This window comes from Microtus ochrogaster, chromosome 21 (genome assembly GCF_000317375.1).
Source record: "Microtus ochrogaster isolate Prairie Vole_2 chromosome 21, MicOch1.0, whole genome shotgun sequence".
Lineage (NCBI taxonomy): Eukaryota > Metazoa > Chordata > Mammalia > Rodentia > Cricetidae > Microtus > Microtus ochrogaster.
The window spans coordinates 20,250,831-20,269,565 of record NC_022022.1 but is presented as its reverse complement, the minus strand read 5'-3'; the positions used below and the strand labels follow the sequence as shown (position 1 = coordinate 20,269,565).

The following is an 18,735-nucleotide window of genomic DNA, read 5'->3' as shown; positions in this document are numbered from 1 at the left end:
ACTAGCTCTGTAGACCAGGCTGGTCTCGAACTCACAGAGATCCACCTGCCTCTGCCTCCCGAGTGCTGGGATTAAAGGCGTGCGGCACCATCGCCCGGCTAAAAGTTAATTAATGCCTAGTGTGATGGTTTCAAAGAAAATGGTACCCAAAGGGAATGGTATTACTAAGAGGTGTGACTTTGTTGGAAGAGGTGTGGTCTTATTGGAGGAAGTGTGTCACTGTGTAGGTGGGCTTTGGAGGGTTCATATATGCTCAAGCTGTGCTCAGTGAGACAAATCACTTCTTGTTGCCTTCTGATCAAGATGAAGCCAGCACAGTGCCATGCTCCCCTGAAACTCTGAATTATAAGCCACCACCACCCCAAATAAATGTCTTCCTTTAGAAGAGTTGCCATGGTCATGGTGTCCCCTCACAGCAGTAGAAACCTTAACTAAGACACCTATTAATATTAGTTATTAAGTGAGTGCTAATTTTCAAGCCAGGGGCACACATATAGATCACACTGCACACAGCACACCCGTCTTCAGAAAACCATTGTGGGTTTGTTTGTTTGTTTTTTTTGTGTGTGTGCTTTCAAGCAATATATTTTCTTTGCTTGGATATAACGTGAGTTCCCATCACTTGGTCTTGAGGATGATACTCTTTCCCACCGACATCCCTGAGCTATTACTTCAGATGGTCCCTTAAATAAAAAGGCTCTTTCCTTGTCCAGCGTTGTTAATGAGCTACCTTTCATCGGCCATGACAAGGTGTGAAGTCTGAGAATCCCTGTGCAAGCGAGCAGTCAGTCCAGCCCAGTTTCACAGGTCCTGGCAGGGGTCAGAGAGAACAGCAATAGCCTTAGCCCAATAGAGTGCCACACAGAGGGCTGCATTATAGGGAATAAGTGAACCTCTGGACCCTGAGCACTCAGGCCTCTTACAGCGAGCAATAAGCCTGAAGGATCCTTGAAAGGACATTACAAAGCAAAAGTGGTTCGTGCTGCTTCCAAGGCAAGCAGAATCACAAGAGCACAGGGAATGTCTTTCAGGAACACTGGAGGCTTTTCTTCTTGGATGTGCTTAGCTATTTAGTGCTGTCAAGAGCAAGATAGTTCAGCAGCAGGTAAAGACACTTGCTGCCAAGCCTTGTGGCCTGAGTTCAATTCCTGGGTTCCATGTGGTGGAAGGAGAGACCAACTTGTCCTCAGATCTCCACACTCGCACACATGTGAATGTACACACACACACACGATAAATGAATGTAGCAGAAGAATGTTTTCAGTGTGGGTTTTACAGTTGACATGAATGAGTACTATAAATATGGAATCCCCAAGTCTCTTATAAAACATCCCCAGCTCCTTCTTCTAAACTGAAAATTCAGTGGGGCTGGAGAGATTGCTCAGTAGAGTACCGCCACTTGTTAGCTAGTGCAGAGCCGCCACGTTTTCAGGTATAGCTATTGTAACAGCTCCACTTCTCTATACCAGTTTTCCCTATTAGCCCATTTTCCTAACTCTAACAAAATACCTAAGGCAAGCTAGCTTTATGAAAAAGAGTTTTAGTTAGCCCTCGGTTTGGGGAGGTGGGACATTTAAACCATGGCATCAGCTCTGTCAAGGGTCACTCCCACTGCAACCCACCGCACCCCACTGTGGCTGCAGCATCTGCAGAGGACCATGTGGAATGACAAAAGCACATCACCAAGCAGAAAGTCCAAAAGTGTGGGTCCCATAATGCCCTTCCAAGTTTTCTCCACTTAGCCTAAGGATCCCCACCAAGCCCTCGTAAGGGTTCCAGAGTACCCTCGCCACATTGAGAATGAAGCTTCCAGCAGGCAAACCTTTGCATATTCAAACATATCCAAAGTGTGGTCTACTCCTACTTAAAATTGGCAATTTGGGGGACATTGTGAAAAGAACATTCTAATGGCTTTTGAAAGCTTCTTAACCAATGCTATTTTTCCCTGAATCATTCTGCATTCAGCATTGAAGTGGTAAAGTGAACGGGAAACATGAGCTTTTGGAAGTGAATTGTGTTGATATTCAATGCCCCTCTTCCTGAGTAATGCAACCTGCACCTTTTCATTGTTTTTTAGACAATTATCTAAAACTTTACTGTACCATTGACTACATTTTGATTTCAGTCTTACTTGAAGTTATCTTTATAAAGGAAAAGTAATTTTGTTGTAGGGACCTGAGGAAGGCACTCTCTGGAGACGCGAAAATGTCATTAATTTCCATCTGAACAGGGTCACTGAGAGCAAACGACTATTTGGTGGCTTCAAACAGTGGCATCTTTCCCAGTTTTAGAGTCACCTTACCAATTATAACCAGAAATACAAATCAAACCTGTGACTTCTCAGAAGAGACACTTGCCAGAGGTCGCAAAGTGGATGTGTTCTCCAGTATTCCACTCAGTGATCTCAGAGATTAAAGTTTAGGTAGATGCTGTGTGCTTCACTGTGTGTATGAAACTTCTATATCAGCTACCCACAATGTCTGGTGTGGATTTCTATCTTGATATATTAACTTCTTCTCAAAGAGGCATAAGATGAAGTATTTTACAGAATGGTACACTAGGGATGCAAAGCTGGGTTGGTGAGGGGACGCAGTCAGGAAAGCTCTGGGCAAGCCTGGAGACCCGAGCTCAAACAGCACCTTGCAGAATCCAGGCAGGGTGGTGGTGCTTGGAGCCTAGAGAGTCAGGGAGAGGCCGGTCCCTGAGATCATCAGAGAGCCCCAGGTCCCAGTGAGAGGCCAGGTTTCAGCAAAAAAGAGGGAGGGCCAATGAGTTGGGTCAGCAGGTAAAAGGTCTTGTTAAGCAAACCAAAAACCCTGAAATCCACAGGAAACGATAGAACCAACTCCCGGAGGTCGCCTTCTGATCTCCGTGTGTTTCCTTATACATACTTGCCTGTACTCACACAAACATATTGTATGTAGAGTGCACACGAATGTGTGTGTACATGTGCATTCTGTCTCTCTCTCTCTCTCTCTCTCTCTCTCTCTCTCTCTCTCTCTCTCTCTCTCTCTCACACACACACACACACACACACACACCAATAGTAATCAATAAAAGCAAAACATTTTAAAGGTGGCTAACTCCTGAGAAGTGTCCAAGGTGGCCTTCTGTCTAGATGCAGGTGCACCCACATAAACTGGCACCCATACTCACACAGAAAGTAAGAGGAGCTTCCAGCGAGAGAACACACTGCTGATCCTGAGTAGGGGGAGTACATGAGCTTTGATATCAAGATAGAAGCTGAGGTGATAGCCATTGTGGTGATTCAAATGAGAATGAGCCCCCATAAGCTCAGATATTTAAATACATGGTCCTTGGTTGGTGGAACTGTTTGGGAGGGGTTAGGAGGTGTGGACTTGTTGGAAGAGGTGTCTCAGTAAGGGTGACTCTGAGGTTTCCAAAGACTCACACCATTTCCAGCGTCTCTGCTTCCTCCACATAGCCCTGACAACATGAAAAACACTGAGTTCAGCCATTGGTCAGGTCTTCAGTTCTGACATGCTGCTGTGTGATTGTCGTTAATCTGATCTTTTCTCAGACAAGCAAAGCACTCTCTAGTCAGGTTCTGGCTATTCATACCCAGTGAGGAAAGTCAGAGGCCATCTTTAAGAAACCACTCCTCAGTCTTTCCCTTCCAGGGGTAGCAGGTGCCCTGCACACTCGGGACAGTGCCTGCTGCTGGACAGCCATGCCCAGCTGTAGTGAGTGTTGAGAGCGCTGTGTCCATTGTGATCTGTACTGTAATTGGCGTGTGCCCATTATCTCTGTTGCTCGAGGACTGCAGTATCACAATATTGTAAACTTACAAATCAGTGAACCAGTCACGCCTTCCTCTTATTAATTTTCTTTTGTTTCCTACAACAGAAAAGCAGACTTGGCAAAGATACTTGGCCAAAGAAAGACATTACTCGGTGTCCTGGGAGCTGGGATCAGGCCAGAAAACTTGCTTCCAGGGTCCATGTTCATTATCTTTCTGAATAGCCTCTTGGGTTTGTGTGTGTTTTGATTTTAACCCCCAAACTGCACTGCAGCCTCATTGATTTTAACCCAGATCTATACTTCAGTGTTGGGCCTAAAATGCTCAGACTACAAATTACAAACATTTGTGGGTTTACTCAACAAATGTTTCTGGGTACCTACTCCATTACTCCAGACAACACGCAAATGAGGAAAGAGTCGGGCTCCTTCTCTGGAGCCTCTTATGTGCAGTGGAAGCAGAGAGCGAGGAACAGTAAGCGAGCATCATAACATCTTGGGGCCTGGCCAGTCTCACGAAGAAACCAATGAGAGGCAAAGGATGCAAGAAAGTCTGGTCCTTGAGGCTATGGGAGTACCTATGCAAAGCCTCTAAGGCCGTTTTCTTCATTTCAGACAAACCTCCTTGGTACTGTACTGTGTAAAGGAAGACATAAAAGGTTCACCCGTGACAATATAAGGAGGGTTTCAGTGACAGAGAAAAAAAAACAAGAGAAGGGAAGGCCTTGAAACTGGAGTGCCCTTGTCCTGGCTCCCTGGAGGTGAGAAGGCCTGCTGCTGAAGCTAAGGGAGAAAGAAGGACTGACATCTAAATTACCTTGATGTCTCTAATTCATTCAAGGATGCCATCTGCCAATGTGAACAATTTTTCCAAAATTTTACTTTAAATGATCATGGTAACTTTGTACATTTGTTCAGTTAAAGCATAAAAAGATCTTTTTTAAAAATCTCATTTTCTCCTCACAACATCCTGTCACTGAATGACAGATTTAATTTGATTATCCCAGCAACTAACAAAAGATATGACACATAGTAGACATTCACTCAATGTGACTTGAATTAGCAACGTGACTGAGAATTCTGTGGTGCGACATTAGCTCTCACTAAAGCACAGTGAACAGACAGAGAGAGAGAGAGATGTGTCCTCTTCTCCCTATGCCCTAATTTGCATAGCTGTGTAATTTCTCTTTGATGATTTACTCTTCCCCTGCCTAGTTCCTTCATTAGCTTCTTTGGCATCTTTCCTTGCATCAGTTTATGGAATTTAATTTTTTTCTGCCCTCAGAAACTAGATCATAAATCCTATCAGAATAATGTGAAAAGGGGAGTGACTCAAAGTGACAATTACCTTTCCTAACAACTAAATCTGCCTCGGTGAGTTAGGGTGCTGTCATAAAACATCCCACACTGGTAACTTATACACACGAGACTCTTCCTGTCAGTCTGAGGCTAGAAGATGGCGGCTTCCACGTGCATAAAGACCCGGGCCTCTCTTTCCAGATGCATTTGTGTTACCACAATACCAGGAAGCAGATGCTAATGCCTACACCCTCCCTAGTGGAAGGGACAGAAAAGGCAGGCACCAAATCTAGCTCTGTGTAGGGAGCCCAGTTCATCCATTCTCTTGACCCCGTCATCCTAAAGCCCCTCCGGATATAATACATGAGTGACTAAATTTCAGTATATAAACTTTGGTGACACATTTGGATCATAACAAAGCTCAACTTTTCTACTTTTCTATTTTCTTCCTAGTAGCGTTAGTGTTCCGATCTCGTAGGCCTCGTAGGTTCCAGAGAAAGAAAGCTGTTAGGTAAAGTAGACATTTGTGTTCTTTTTTTTTCCCCAGCTTGTATCAAAGAAAACTATAAACCGTTTTACAACTCCTTTTTTTTTTTTTTTTTTTTTTTGGTTTTTCGAGACAGGGTTTCTCTGTGGCTTTGGTGCCTGTCCTGGAACTAGCTCTATAGACCAGGCTGGTGTCGAACTCCCAGAGATCCGCCTGCCTCTGCCTCCCGAGTGCTGGGATTGTTCTGCAGTCTGGTGTGAAGCTATGCAAAGGAATTCTTCAAAAGGCTTATCCCGGGTCTGTATGAACCATTCATAGCTTACAGATTTCTGAGAGTCCCACTTCCCCCTGCGAGGGCTCTTATCCAGGAGTAATGATACCCACCTGCTTGAGTTAACTATTTTGCAATGCATATATGTTTCAAAATATGACACTTTATACTGTAAATATACATATATATAAATAATTTTTATTCGTCATTTATACCTTATATTTTAAACTATGGGGAAAAGTTTTAGAGGGAGAAACACTGAGTTTGATTTTTAGGGCAGAGAAAAAAAAAAAGACCAGTGTCCCAGTTTGAGATAGTCATTTAGGAAAAGTTCCTCCTCGCCTCTTTGTTCTGTTCTTCAGCTGATCTGGGAAAACCCTCTGAAAACAAGGAAGGCAGTCAGCATGACTCTACCGCTTCTGATGTTAACCTCCAAAAACGCTTCTCAGACACCAGCTACCTGGGTAACTCATATCCCATTCAAAGTGAGACAAAAAGCTAAGCACAGAGCACTTCAATGCCCATGTAGCTCCTAGAGCTGCAACTCAGTTCACCCAATCCTCAAACATATTTTTAGAACACTTATTTGAAAATGCATGATGCCTACTACTTATGTTGTTCGTGGAACTGTTGACTAACTCCTGCCTGCTCTGCACCAGGAACCCTACTAAGCCCATAGTCTTCAGCACCTTTTCAGATGCTGAAGGAAACAACAGTTCTGTAAATGAACTAGAGCAACCTTGAACTCTCAGCATTTCAAATCAGCAAACACACTGCTGGTGCTTAGAGTGTGGTGTGAGACCACATACACGAAAACACCCCGGGTCTTGCTTCAGGAGCGCTGCTCAGTGTCTGGGCTAGAACCCAGAAGTCTACTTTCTGGGAAATTATTTTTGTGATTTACTGCTACTTAAAAGCGAATATTTTAAATTTTTGAAATCATTGTGATAATATAACTATTTTGTACGTAGATTTGTGAGTTGTAGTTGGCAGTTTCTGAAGGGCGTCACACTGTGACTGCGAACTATTTTTTCCTTTATTTCTTTTAAATCAGTATTCAGAAGCACCGACCCAGGACACACTTTCTCAAAAAACAAACAAAACAAACAAACAAACAAAGTAAAATGTTCTCTAGTTTTATTTTTCAACTTGAGTTATATCGACATTTTTAGCAAAGTAAAAAAAAAAATACTCAAGTAAATGAACATACAACTGCTCCACAAGCCTTTTGATTTCATGAATGATCAATCAAAAATTTACTCCTGTCCCACTAAACAAACGTGTTTGCATGGTGGCTCCTAACATCTAGCCGAGATACAAAAAGTGTAACTACTGCCTCGTGGAGTGGATAGGCAAGCCTCAGCCCCACTTTGCTTTTAAAGTGAAAGTGGAAGGGATGCTGAGGGCCTTTTCTGTGTTTTTTATAGGTACTTAGCATTTTTGCTTCTTAGGAAGAATAAATAACATTATTTACATGTATTAAAGTATTTTTATGATATATAAAACCATTTTTTCTATGTAGTTAAATGATATAACATGCCTAATAGTTCTTAAACATACTGTAGGATTTGTGAACTGCTTTGTATATTTTTTTCTTCTGAAGGTACATCAGTATTTTGCCTATTGATGTGCATCAGCCAAACACTAAATAAAATGTGCATAAAACTCAAGCACTCAGTGAACTTAATAATTTTTGTTTCCTAGTTACAAATCATTTTTGCCACTTTCAGTCCAAAAACGGTTTAAAGACAAATAACCCTTAGCATGTGATTTAAAGTGTATGCATTATGTGTGTTCTAGATGAGTTAAAAGATGTAACAATTTAATACAGCTATATAACTCTTTCCCCTTACTTTCCATAGAAACTGTATGTCCTTATTCTGCTAACACAGAGCAGACATGAAAAGTATGAATACTCCTATGGGGAATGAAAGATTCGGTAGCATCGTTTAGACAGACTCAGAGCCCTGTGATGCTTATTGTCATACAGTTGTTTGGTGAACCTCCCCTTTAGTGCTAAGATACCCACATTACTTAAAGAGACATTTGGAACACAGCTGGAACCTATGGTCACATGATTTTTGTTTTTTACAGGGTGGCAAGAGGAAACAGAGATGGAGTTTTGTGGCAAGGCCAAAAGAGGTTTTCAAGCTTGGTTAAAAAAAAAAAAAAAAAAAGGTGGGGGCAGCAGAGTGCCCTCCATCTACCATGGCCCCATTTGCTTTTCCTCCTGCTCAAAAGCACACTTGTCCTAGCTTGGTTTCTGTTGGTGTGATAACCACTGACCAGCACAAGCTTGTGAAGTAAGGGATTGTTTGGCGTACATTACTATGTCATCGTCCATCATCAAGGGAGCTCAAGGCAGGAACCTGCAGGCAGGAACCAAAGCAGAGGCCTTGGAGCAATACTGTTAATTTGCTTGCTCCCCTTAGGTTGCCGAGCCTGCTTTCTTATGCAGCCCAGGTCCACCAGCCTGGGGTGGCCCCACATGCATCACTCAGTAACCAAGGAAACTCCCACAGATATGGTCACAGGCCACAGCTCCGCAGTTAGCCGCCCTCTTCCCAGGTATTTCTGGTTGCTATCAAGTTAACAAATGAACCAGCCCGATGCTCAACATTAAAATATCTTCCTCGTCTTTGATTGGCTTATCAGCCTAGTCTATTCACTCACAAATGGTGGAGTGGCTCAAAATATTATCTAGGTGGTATAAATAAGAAATGAAAATTAGCAGATGTTGTCCTGGAGAATGCCACACATTTGCTGGATACTGAAACAATTCACACAAAAATGTTTTTCAATTATGTTTAATTTTAATTTTTGCCTCTCATTTTCCCTCTTTAGTGTATTCATTCTGTTAAGGAAAATTGAGTGAAATCCAAAGCCACATAAAAGCTTCCATTTTACTCAATCCTCAGAGCTCAATTTCTTTAAATTAGATCTGTTCTTGCCTTTAACCAGATCTTGAAAATGTTCTTGACTTTGCATAATGAGAACTTGAAAAGCTAAGAAAGAACAGTGTATAGATTCAGCTTTAAAACGTGATTTTTAGATTTTTGTGAGTTATGTTTGAATGCAAATGTCTTACAATTTTATTGGACATTATGCTCCCTTTTAATGTTACTCTATTAAACATTTTCAAATTTTCTGCAAAGTTTGTTTGTTTATTCAAAAGTAAATAGAATTGCTTGACTCTCAGGAGGGTTTCTTACTATGTAAATACAGACTTATACAACAAACAAGATTTGTGTTTGCCAAAACAAAAGGAACTTAAATGTACAATAAGCAGAAATGATCGAATCAATCATAGTACATCCGATTGATGTCACCAGAATTCTGCTTTAATTAGAAGGTATGATTCCGGGTGAAAGGATAATGTCCATCCACAATACGCTATTAAATAAAAAAATGCAAACCTGTTCTTTTAATTCCAATTTTAGCATACTGTAATTCCTCTTTCACAGCACCAACAGCTCTTTCTATGACTCTCATTTGCCTATATCCCCTTATATCTGCATATATACAGATTGACCTAGTTGTTGAGAAACTAAAGAGTGGTAACAATACTATCTTAATAGATGATTTTAAAATGTCTTGTTTCAAAAATAATCAGTGGTATAGGGAATTGCAAAAATATGCCATACTGTTAAATACATGCTATACTTTGGAATTCCTAAAAAATAAAAATACCACTTTTCAATAATGAGCGCACTTGAAACTAAGAGCCATGCTTCCAAGACTCCTACACGAGTGTTTGAAATCGCGTGACAATTTGCCTTTTGCATCAGAGACTCCACTCCCCGAAGAGGGTCTGCTTGCCCAAAATCTGTGCAGCTTTTTTCCATTTTAATGTTGTAACAATGATGTCATTTATGAAACACTAATGACAGTTATTGAAACTGCCATATCATTTTAGACGTATCACAAATAGAGACTAAAAACAAAAAAAAAAAAAAAAACACTTTCTGATATTTGTTCATAGTGACGAGCACCCTGCTCCGGTAATCATTTCATTCCAGCAATAGCAAGGTTAGCAAAAAGAATGTTGTCTCAAAACATTCCCAGATACTTAAAGTTCTTGCCCAAAACACTTCAATATGTTTTAAAACAATGGAAACACGCATTTAAAAAAAGACGTTTTTCTCATGCGCATTCCCAAAATCTGGTTTGTAAAATCAGTTTAAGTATGAGACGTATTGCTGTTTACCCTAAGTACATAAATACCATCTGGACACAAACTTCCTCTTTACCATGTGTGGACTACTCAGTTTTTATCCCTATGACCAAATATCTGGGTGGACTTAAGGGAAGAAGGATTGATTTTGGCTTCTGTTTTCAGAAGCATCTTCAGAGCACAGAGGGTGTGGGGAAACGGAAGAGCACATTGTAAGGGCCTACAAGTAGGAAAGATACACAGAGGGATCAGGGTACCATACAATCCCCAAGGATAAGGCCTGTGTCCTCCTTCCTCAGTCAGGCTCCACCCCCTCCCTTTGGTCTCCTCCCAATAATGCCATTATGTTTTGAATCCACCAAGAGCTGGTCCAAGCAGTGAGTCAGAGCCCTCAGGATCCAACCATCTCTGGAATGTCCTCGCTGGCATCCCCAGGTGTACTTTGCTAATTTTTTCCACACTCCTCAGTCGGATCGACTTGACAAGTAGGATGTACTGTCTCACCATACATAATTAGTATGGCCATATGTTTCATATATCTTCTAAGGGCTTGAGTGTTTGTTTTTAAAATATGTTATAAATGTGTGAAATATTCAAACTGGCAAAACTCAGGGGGAGTTGAGTCATTGGGATTCATACATTCTAGCTGTTAAAGATATTATCTTGCAAGAACTTAATTTAGCTTCTAAACCTCAGGAAGAAGAGGTTTGTTTGTTTTCTCCCAAAGAACAGTGATCACAACTATACATTTTAAAACTTCAGTCTATGGTCACAAAACAGAGTTCACTGAGGGCTGGTTCCAACAAAAGGGGCAAAAGGAAAGAATGGTGGATTCCCAGTTTTAAGGTGGGGTAATTGGAAGTGCAAGAAATAATTTTATAATAAGATTTTGAATGTTTAGCCCCTAAATAAATAATAAAAGATAAATTGGAGTAAAGTGGAAAAGGAAGCGAGATGAGACAAGTCACACAGGAAAAGTGAGCTAGAATGTTCAGCTGGAGAGAAACAATGGCAAGAAGAAAAGGATAGGCAGAAAGGGAGCAGAGGAACAATGTAAATCAAGCAAAGACAACAAAGTAAGCAGTAGATAGATAGATAGATAGATAGATAGATAGATAGATAGATAGATAGATAGATAGATATGATTGATAGGTAGATGAGAGGTAGTCAGGTGATAGATAAATGATATATAAAGAAGGGATAGATAGATAGATAGATAGATAGATAGATAGATAGATAGATAGATAGATAGATAGATAGATGGATAGATAGATGATAGGTGAGAGAGAGAGAGATAGATAGATAGATAGATAGATAGATAGATAGATAGTAGATGACATAGACAGAACATAGAAAAATAGATGTTAGGTAAATGGAAGGAAATGGAAGGTAGATATTATAGATGATGAATGGATGGATCAATGGGTAGATGATAGACATAGATAGATATTTTAATGGCTTTTTAGTAAACCACTCCTGCATGTGTGATTCACCCTCAGTATACTCTGCATTAGAAGACTGTCTTAACTTTACAAATGAAGATAAAACAAAAGCAAGTACCACAGCTTTTCTTATAGAATGCAAAGGTAACAACTGTGTCAGCTGTAGTGAAGCATTCAGCACCAGAGATGGCAGAACAGCAATGCTCAGTGCTGCTCACGGATTCTGTTCCAGTCACTGCACCAACAGCATAAACGAATTGTCTCATTTAATCTTCAGATAGAGCTCTGAAGTGAGTGTTATTACCCGGCTGTAACAATGATGAGACTCGGGCTTTGAAAGTTTAATAACATGCCTAAAAGTGGAAAAGGGTGAGGTCCAGAATTCCAGTTAAGACTGGCTGACCTCCAGGCCTGTCCTCTCAAGGACTGCACCGTAATATCCCCAAAGTTTGAAAGGAAAAGGCACAGACCTTACACCCGTACAGCACCCTCCTTGCAACAGAGTCTAGCTTGTCAGCTGCTGGGAGAAGGAAGAAATCCCCTTCCTCACTGCAGCACACTCGCCCATCCCGTTTTTCTTCCTGTGCCCACCCTATGCCCCGCCCTTATAAGAACAAGCTCTTACTTGTGTCCAGGGACACTGGCATCAATTAAGCTTTATACTGTCATAGCTCCGTGTAGAGATCCGCTGGCAGGCCCTCCATCCATCAGCGTCATGTAGACCCACAGGGTGTATCATTCAGCCAGGCATACAAGAGAGATGGTTCTTGCAAACAAAGAAATGTTAGTGAAACAATTACGTACTTACATTTCAGTAATCAGTGATTGATTAGACGAGTTTAAGTTTGGGAAGAAAGGATTTCGTCCTCTGCATAGGCACAGACTCAGTTGCATTCTGATGAGGCAGGAGACCATCGGGTGGTTACTGAATGAAGACGGAGACTCTGCGCAAGGCAGCTCAGGTGCTTCAGAGCGTCAGTTCTGCTCTTGAGAGAACCACGTTAGTGGAGGGCCTGGATGTATTAGAGGAAAAAGCATCTGGACAGAAGGCCAATGTGAGAGCCAAGCTATGTCTGTGTTTTTAATTTAGGATCTCTTTGCCTCAGTCTCTTCATGTGTAAAGTGAAGTATTAACCTAAAGTGAAGTGTTAATCGCGATCTGTTTGAAAACCAACCGTGCTGTTTATGTTTGGTTGCGGTAAACACTAAGTTCTAAGGACACATGCAGGAGAGAGTGGGGGAGCGAGGGAGGGAATGAGTAATTGGAGTCATTGGGATTTAAATAAGAATCAGGAAGTGAAGGAAAAGAAACAATGAAAGTCCACTAAATACTCACAGACAGTAGAATTTACACTTAAAACCAAACCACGCTTCCCAGGCCACTCCTTATGAGAAGTGCATTGTGGGTACTCTCACCTCTGACAAAATGCTTGCCATAGCTTAGACAGAGGGGCTATTGATTTTGGCTTATGTCCAGTTCATCATGGTGCATGCATGAGAGCAGAGTTTATGACAGCCAGAAAGCACACAGGAGAGACGGCCTACGCCAGCTGACTTGCCCCATTTTTTCTCGTCTGTTCCAACTTAGTCCCAACCTCCTGGGTGTTGCTGTACATACTCAGGAGACCACCTCTCTCTCAGCTAGTCCCACTAACAGATCCTTTCATAGACACAACCAGAGGTGTGCGTTATTAATCCCACAGAATTAATCCCTTCCAAGCCAGCTGTCAGTCAAGATGAACGACCGTGGATAGTGGTTTTAATGGGCAAATTATAGATTTGCTTTGCCCTGATATCTTCCTTTGAATAGCATTCATTATCTTTTGGGAATCTCAGACTTTAAAAGTTAAGAATTTTGTGTTTTGAAGAACAAAGATATATCTGAGAAATGCCAGTGTGGTTTTTTTTCCACATATGTTCTTGCCAAGCTTCGTTTAAATTGAATGTCCTTTTGAAATCAGTTCTCTATGTCCCCGAGGGGTAAAAAGAGATATGTTATACTCTACTTCCTTTATACATATGGATTAAACTTTTCCTTTCACTTGGCTTCTACAGGCAACATTTGTTCTTCTGGTTCCTTATGGGCTAATGTGTTAGTACATGTATGTGCTGTGTGACCTCAACATTATCCAGACTCCACCCTTCGTTTTAAATAGAGTGCTTTTATTCTCAGAATGTGCGTGAAACCTTTTGGTACCTTGTCACCCTGAAACACCTTTTGTTCATTCTGCATTTCAGGCCCTGCTTGACACTCAGAATCTCTTGCGTGCTCAAATCACAAACTTTACATTCAACCTTGGATTTTCAGGGAAATTCTATCACACAGGTAAGGCTCCTTGGAGCACGCTGTTTGGAATCTCACTTCCCTCCTGTTCCCACTTTCCTGCAGGCTGGTCTCTGAGTTCAAGGCCAGCCTGGTCTACAGCAGGCTGTAGTTCCAGAACAGCTAGGGCTACAGAAAGAAACCCTGTCTTGGAGAAAGAGAGAGAGAGATCGAGAGAGAGAGAGAGAGAGAGAGAGAGAGAGAGAGAGAGAGAGAGATAGTGCTTGTAAAGTTTATGGTATTTTCTAATGCCTCTACTTACTGTTGACCTGTAATTTACATACAGAAAAATCCATAAATAGCAAGCATGATGTTTTGTGAATTTTCACAAACCGTACACAGTGATTTAGCTCTCAAGCAGAGCAAGAGAGACATCATCATACCCCCATCTTACTCCCTTCTTGTAGTCTCTAGCCTCCTGCTTCTAACACTTCTAAACTGCTCCCTGGCTCGTTAGATACACCTGCCTCTTACATAATGGTAAAACTCACCACATCCAGCTTCTGCTGTTGTTATCATAATACCTTGTGTTAGTCACACAGATATGGGCATATATTATCATTCTCTCAGTTTTCTTGGTAGTGTTTCGTTGGAGCATCCCAACACTTTATTCATCGCACCGCAGTGCAGAAGGTTATTTCTAGCCTTTGGCATTTCTTAGATCATCCTGTTAAGCATTCATTCCTGTCCCTCGGAGAATGTAAGTTGTTTTCTGTTGGATCTCAGCCCAGACTAGGGTTGCTCACATGACACATATATGAAAACTTGAAGAGGAAAGGCCAACCTATTTTACAGACTAATTTTTCCAGTGTGAATTTCTAGCTGTCTGACTGTGCCTCATATTTTATGTTATTTCCCTTTTAAATTTTAGCTGTGCTCTGGGAATGTAGAAATTCATATAATGGTTTCCATATATATTTCTCTTACGAATAGAAAGGGAACCTATACACATGATTGCTGGCTGCTTGAGGCCCTTTCCTGAGGTGTGCTTATTTCTAAGTTTTCTCTTTGTTACTGATTTGTAGATCCTTGTTTCATTCTGTGTGTTGATTTCTCAGTCACATGCATTATAAGTTCTTTCACAGTCTGGGTTGTCTTTTCTCTCTCTCTCTCTCTCTCTCTCTCTCTCTCTCTCTCTCTCTCTCTGCTTGTGGGCAATAAAAGTAGCTCATTTTATTGTCAATTTTATCTTTTCTAATAGCTTTTTGGGGTCTTGTGTAATATACAAAATCAGATATGTTTTTGCAGAAGATTATCAAAGTCATAGATAAATAAAACCAAGTTTCATTTACCATTCCATCCACAACCTTTTAGGAGTAAATATTGGAATTATTCAGTTGTATTGAGGTGTAACTTTAAAAAGCTAAAACATGTCCAAGAATTGGAAGACTAGATATTTAAGAATTCAGTCCTCTCTAAATTGATCTATAGTTAATACAATTAATTATATTTTAGTCTCAGACACAGTCCTAACATGTTTCTTTGTGGGTATTGGTGACATGATTCTAAAATTTACATGAAAATTCAAATAGCCAAGAAGAGCCAAAGCAGGTCTAAGGAAGATGAACCAAACTGCAGTGGTTGCAGTAGCAAACGCTAGGAGTAATCACGAAGTTACTTCCAGTAAGGTGTGTGATAGAAACAAGCTAAAAACGGGGAAAGAAACACAGTTCCCAGAAACGCGCTAATCTCGTCTCTGATGGGCATGGGCTTTCCGATAATTAGTGGTGCTTACAGAACTTTACTGTGGAAAGCAGTTAGCTTGCTTGACCCAGAGCTGAGGGGGGAAAAAAACCCACAAAATAAGTTCCAGACTGATCACAGACTCACAGTCTTGTGATATCCAAATATTTCTTAGCTAGAAATGAGGGCGTGCTCCCCATGGAAGGCTCTCCAGGGTGCAGAAGTTCTGGTCCTGGTTGTAACAACACTAGCCCCGCTTCATGCTGCTGCTTTTCATAGCATTGAGAAGAAACTCCATGCCCGTAGCCACCTCCCTAATACCACGTGTTAGATGCTTTGACATCTGTAAGGAGAGGGAACTCGAGTCGCAGGGAAGGAATCAGAAAGCATACTGAATGTATAATATCTTTGAAAGAAGTGGTGTTACTCGGGCTGTTACTGCAGTAAGTGCCTGGGGGATGGTTTAATAGAAAACAGGTGTGAATTTTGTTTTCTCAGGTTTCACTCATGGTCTGCTTTGCCCATCATGTCTGGGCCTGTTGTGGGGCAGAGCACCAAGGTGGCTGTGTGTGGTGGACGAGTCGTTAACCTTGTAACTGTCACGTAATTAAGGGGGTCCACAAGACCCCGAGATAAAGGATAACAAATGTTTATTAGGGAACACTCACAAGGAAACTGCTGTGTTCCTCTGCTCTGCAGCTGCCGGGAGCTGCAAACAGAACTCCAACCACCAACCAAGGGAAAAGGGAAAAGGGGCGAGCGCACTTCCTGTCTGTGTGTATTGTACCTCAGACCACGCCCCAGTGGACTGGTATCCAAAAGGATCTTGGCTGAACGAATTCCCACAACACTTAACAATCACAAAACGGAAGAGAAAGGGGCTAGGGAGAAAGCATGCTCTTAGAGACCCATCTCCAATGACCTGCCTTCTGTAACTGGGCCCCTCGAGTTCTTGCCACCCTCCCAAAATAGCACCAGCAGCTGAGGACCAAGCCTTCAACACATGAGCCAACGAGACATTCATTCCATGTTCAAACCAAATGGAAGGCAGTGAGAGAAAGAACTACAGAGTGGAAACCAGGGCAGTCCCAACTCAGGAAATACACAAACATCTCCTGGCAACTCAGTCTTCTTCCTTCAACCCTAGACACTAGAAATGGTACTGTTCATCCAACCCCTTCTTTCTAAGCTCTGAAAGGGTTGTGTTTTGTTATTTGGTTTTTGCTTTCTTTCTAACGAAAGCACTTCTCGCACCTCACATTGAGGGTGTTCTCTCTAAACCATCGGAAGAGCTGCACACACGGGAGGAAAGTAAAGCCACGGTTGGCGAGACCTCCTTGTCAGTGTAGAGGAGGGAAAGCCCTGCACAGTGACAGTCAGGGCTGTCTAAGACCCGAGGCATGAGTCTTCATGGGAACAAGTGTGAAATTTAAGTCTCCGCCTCTCAAATTAGATGTTATAAAACTTGATTCGAGCACATTGTCTCCCTGTGTGAAGAACTGATTCCTTCCTCAGCTGAAAACTCCATCCTTTTCACTCAGTCCTAAGAGGACAAAGAAAAATGGTGTCGCTTTCAAAGGGAAAATTTATTTCAGGAAATAGCTTGCTTTCTGTTTAAAATTTTATTTCAAACGTGTGGGTGTTCTGCCTGTGTGCTTGTCTGTGCACCACATGTGTGCGTGGTACTGGTGGAGGCCATGAAAGAATGTCAGATCCCCCTGGACCTGGAGCTAAAACATGATGGTGAGCTGCCATGTGGGTGCTGGGAATAGAACCCGGGTCCTCTGGAAGAGCAGCGGTGCTCTTAACCACTAAGCCACCTCTCCAGCCCAAGACTTTTTCTTCTTTGATCGATTTTAATTTAAACATTGTCTTGAATTTTGAAGGGCCCAAAGTTAGGTAGCTAGTAAAGTGCCCAGACAGTCTTCGCTCTCAGTTAACCAGAAGATAATCTTCACCCTCAGTTAACCAGGGTGCAGTTTTCCTACGGAGCTTGTTAGTTAATTGACAGTCATTCATTAGGGAAGTTAGGCAGCAGAAAGAGGTGTATTGTCTGCAGGTCAATGGGGCTAGAACGTACCAGGAAAACACTGAGCAGTAGCTTAAAGAAGAACATCTGTGCGTTCTGATTGCCTCATAGAGTTACCTGAAAATGTAGAAAGCCCTGTGGTATTCAGTTAAATTCTGGAATTTCGGGAGTCTGCATTTGGCCAGTGAAAAATAACTAAGGGCCCTCAATGTGGAGTTGCTTAATTAAATTAGAACTCAGGGCCTGCCGCTTGGCCTCTGTAAAGATCAGCTTCCTTATGCTAGAAAGTCGGGTTACCTGTGACCCTAGCCACAGGGCATTGTGAGAACGGAACAGCATAGCCAGCACAGTGCCATAGAACTTTTCACCATTGCCTTACCTCTGCTGCGGTCTCAGTCTGTGGCAGTGCACAACATAAAAGCAAAGACAGACGTGCTGCAGAGTAAGTCTTGTTAGGAGACATACAGTAAAATAAGATCCTCTTGACAGTGGCTTTATTGGGCTCAAGCATCATTTTCAATAACGTAAGGGATTTGACTACTCATTTCTGTCCTCTGTTTCCTGCAAAGGAGGCCAGAGTAATCCAAACGCAGGCAGCTACATTGATTTCATTTGTCTTAACATAATCTTGAAAGTAATAAATAGATACTTCCACTCAATAAAATTGATTCTGATCTAAAATATACCCGAAGTGGGATTCAAGGGAGACAGACAAATAAAGCTATTAAGAAAAATGAAAGACATAAAATTACATTTCCTGTGAATGAAGATAAATCTGTCAGATGGTAGAAATCATTTCTCTAAATCCAGCGTGCACCCAATGTATAAAAGTTGTCATTGCGGTTCTACCATGGTGTTCAGAGAAGGGTAACGAACATGCTGGAGCATCTCTCTAAAGAACCTTGAGATCTGTTGCTCTCTCCCCCTTAAACAAACTCTGAGCAAAGCTAGCTGGAAAATAAAACAATGCTGACAGACAGATGCAGGGAAAGACAGATGTTGCATTGAAAAGGAAGGAGGAGCAGAAGAGGCAGCCTAGGAAACAGCTCACACACCGGGGGCTCCAGCTAACTCTGTCACAGTGTCTGGCCGAGGAGGTAGAGCTCAGGATGAGATGATAACTGAGAGACCGCAAGAGACTTCTCTCTGTTTCCACTGTGAAAGGTGAGGCAAGGGACTGCCACAGACACCACTGTGTGCCACAGACGCCACTGTGTGCCTCAGATGCCACTGTGTGCCATAGACGCCACTGTGTGCCACAGACGCCA

At 41.9% G+C, this 18,735-nt stretch overlaps 1 protein-coding gene across 3 annotated transcripts in view; it reads left to right on the top strand.

The window, feature by feature from the left end:
• The window catches only part of Ndst3 (N-deacetylase and N-sulfotransferase 3), a 124,693-nt gene that overhangs the window by 21,327 nt on the left and 84,631 nt on the right, over positions 1–18,735 (top strand). For all 3 annotated transcript variants that reach the window (XM_013350066.2, XM_026784114.1, XM_026784115.1), the window contains exon 3: positions 13,671–13,758. In XM_013350066.2, the coding sequence (XP_013205520.1) occupies positions 13,671–13,758 (88 nt within the window). The remainder of the gene's footprint in view (positions 1–13,670; positions 13,759–18,735) is intronic.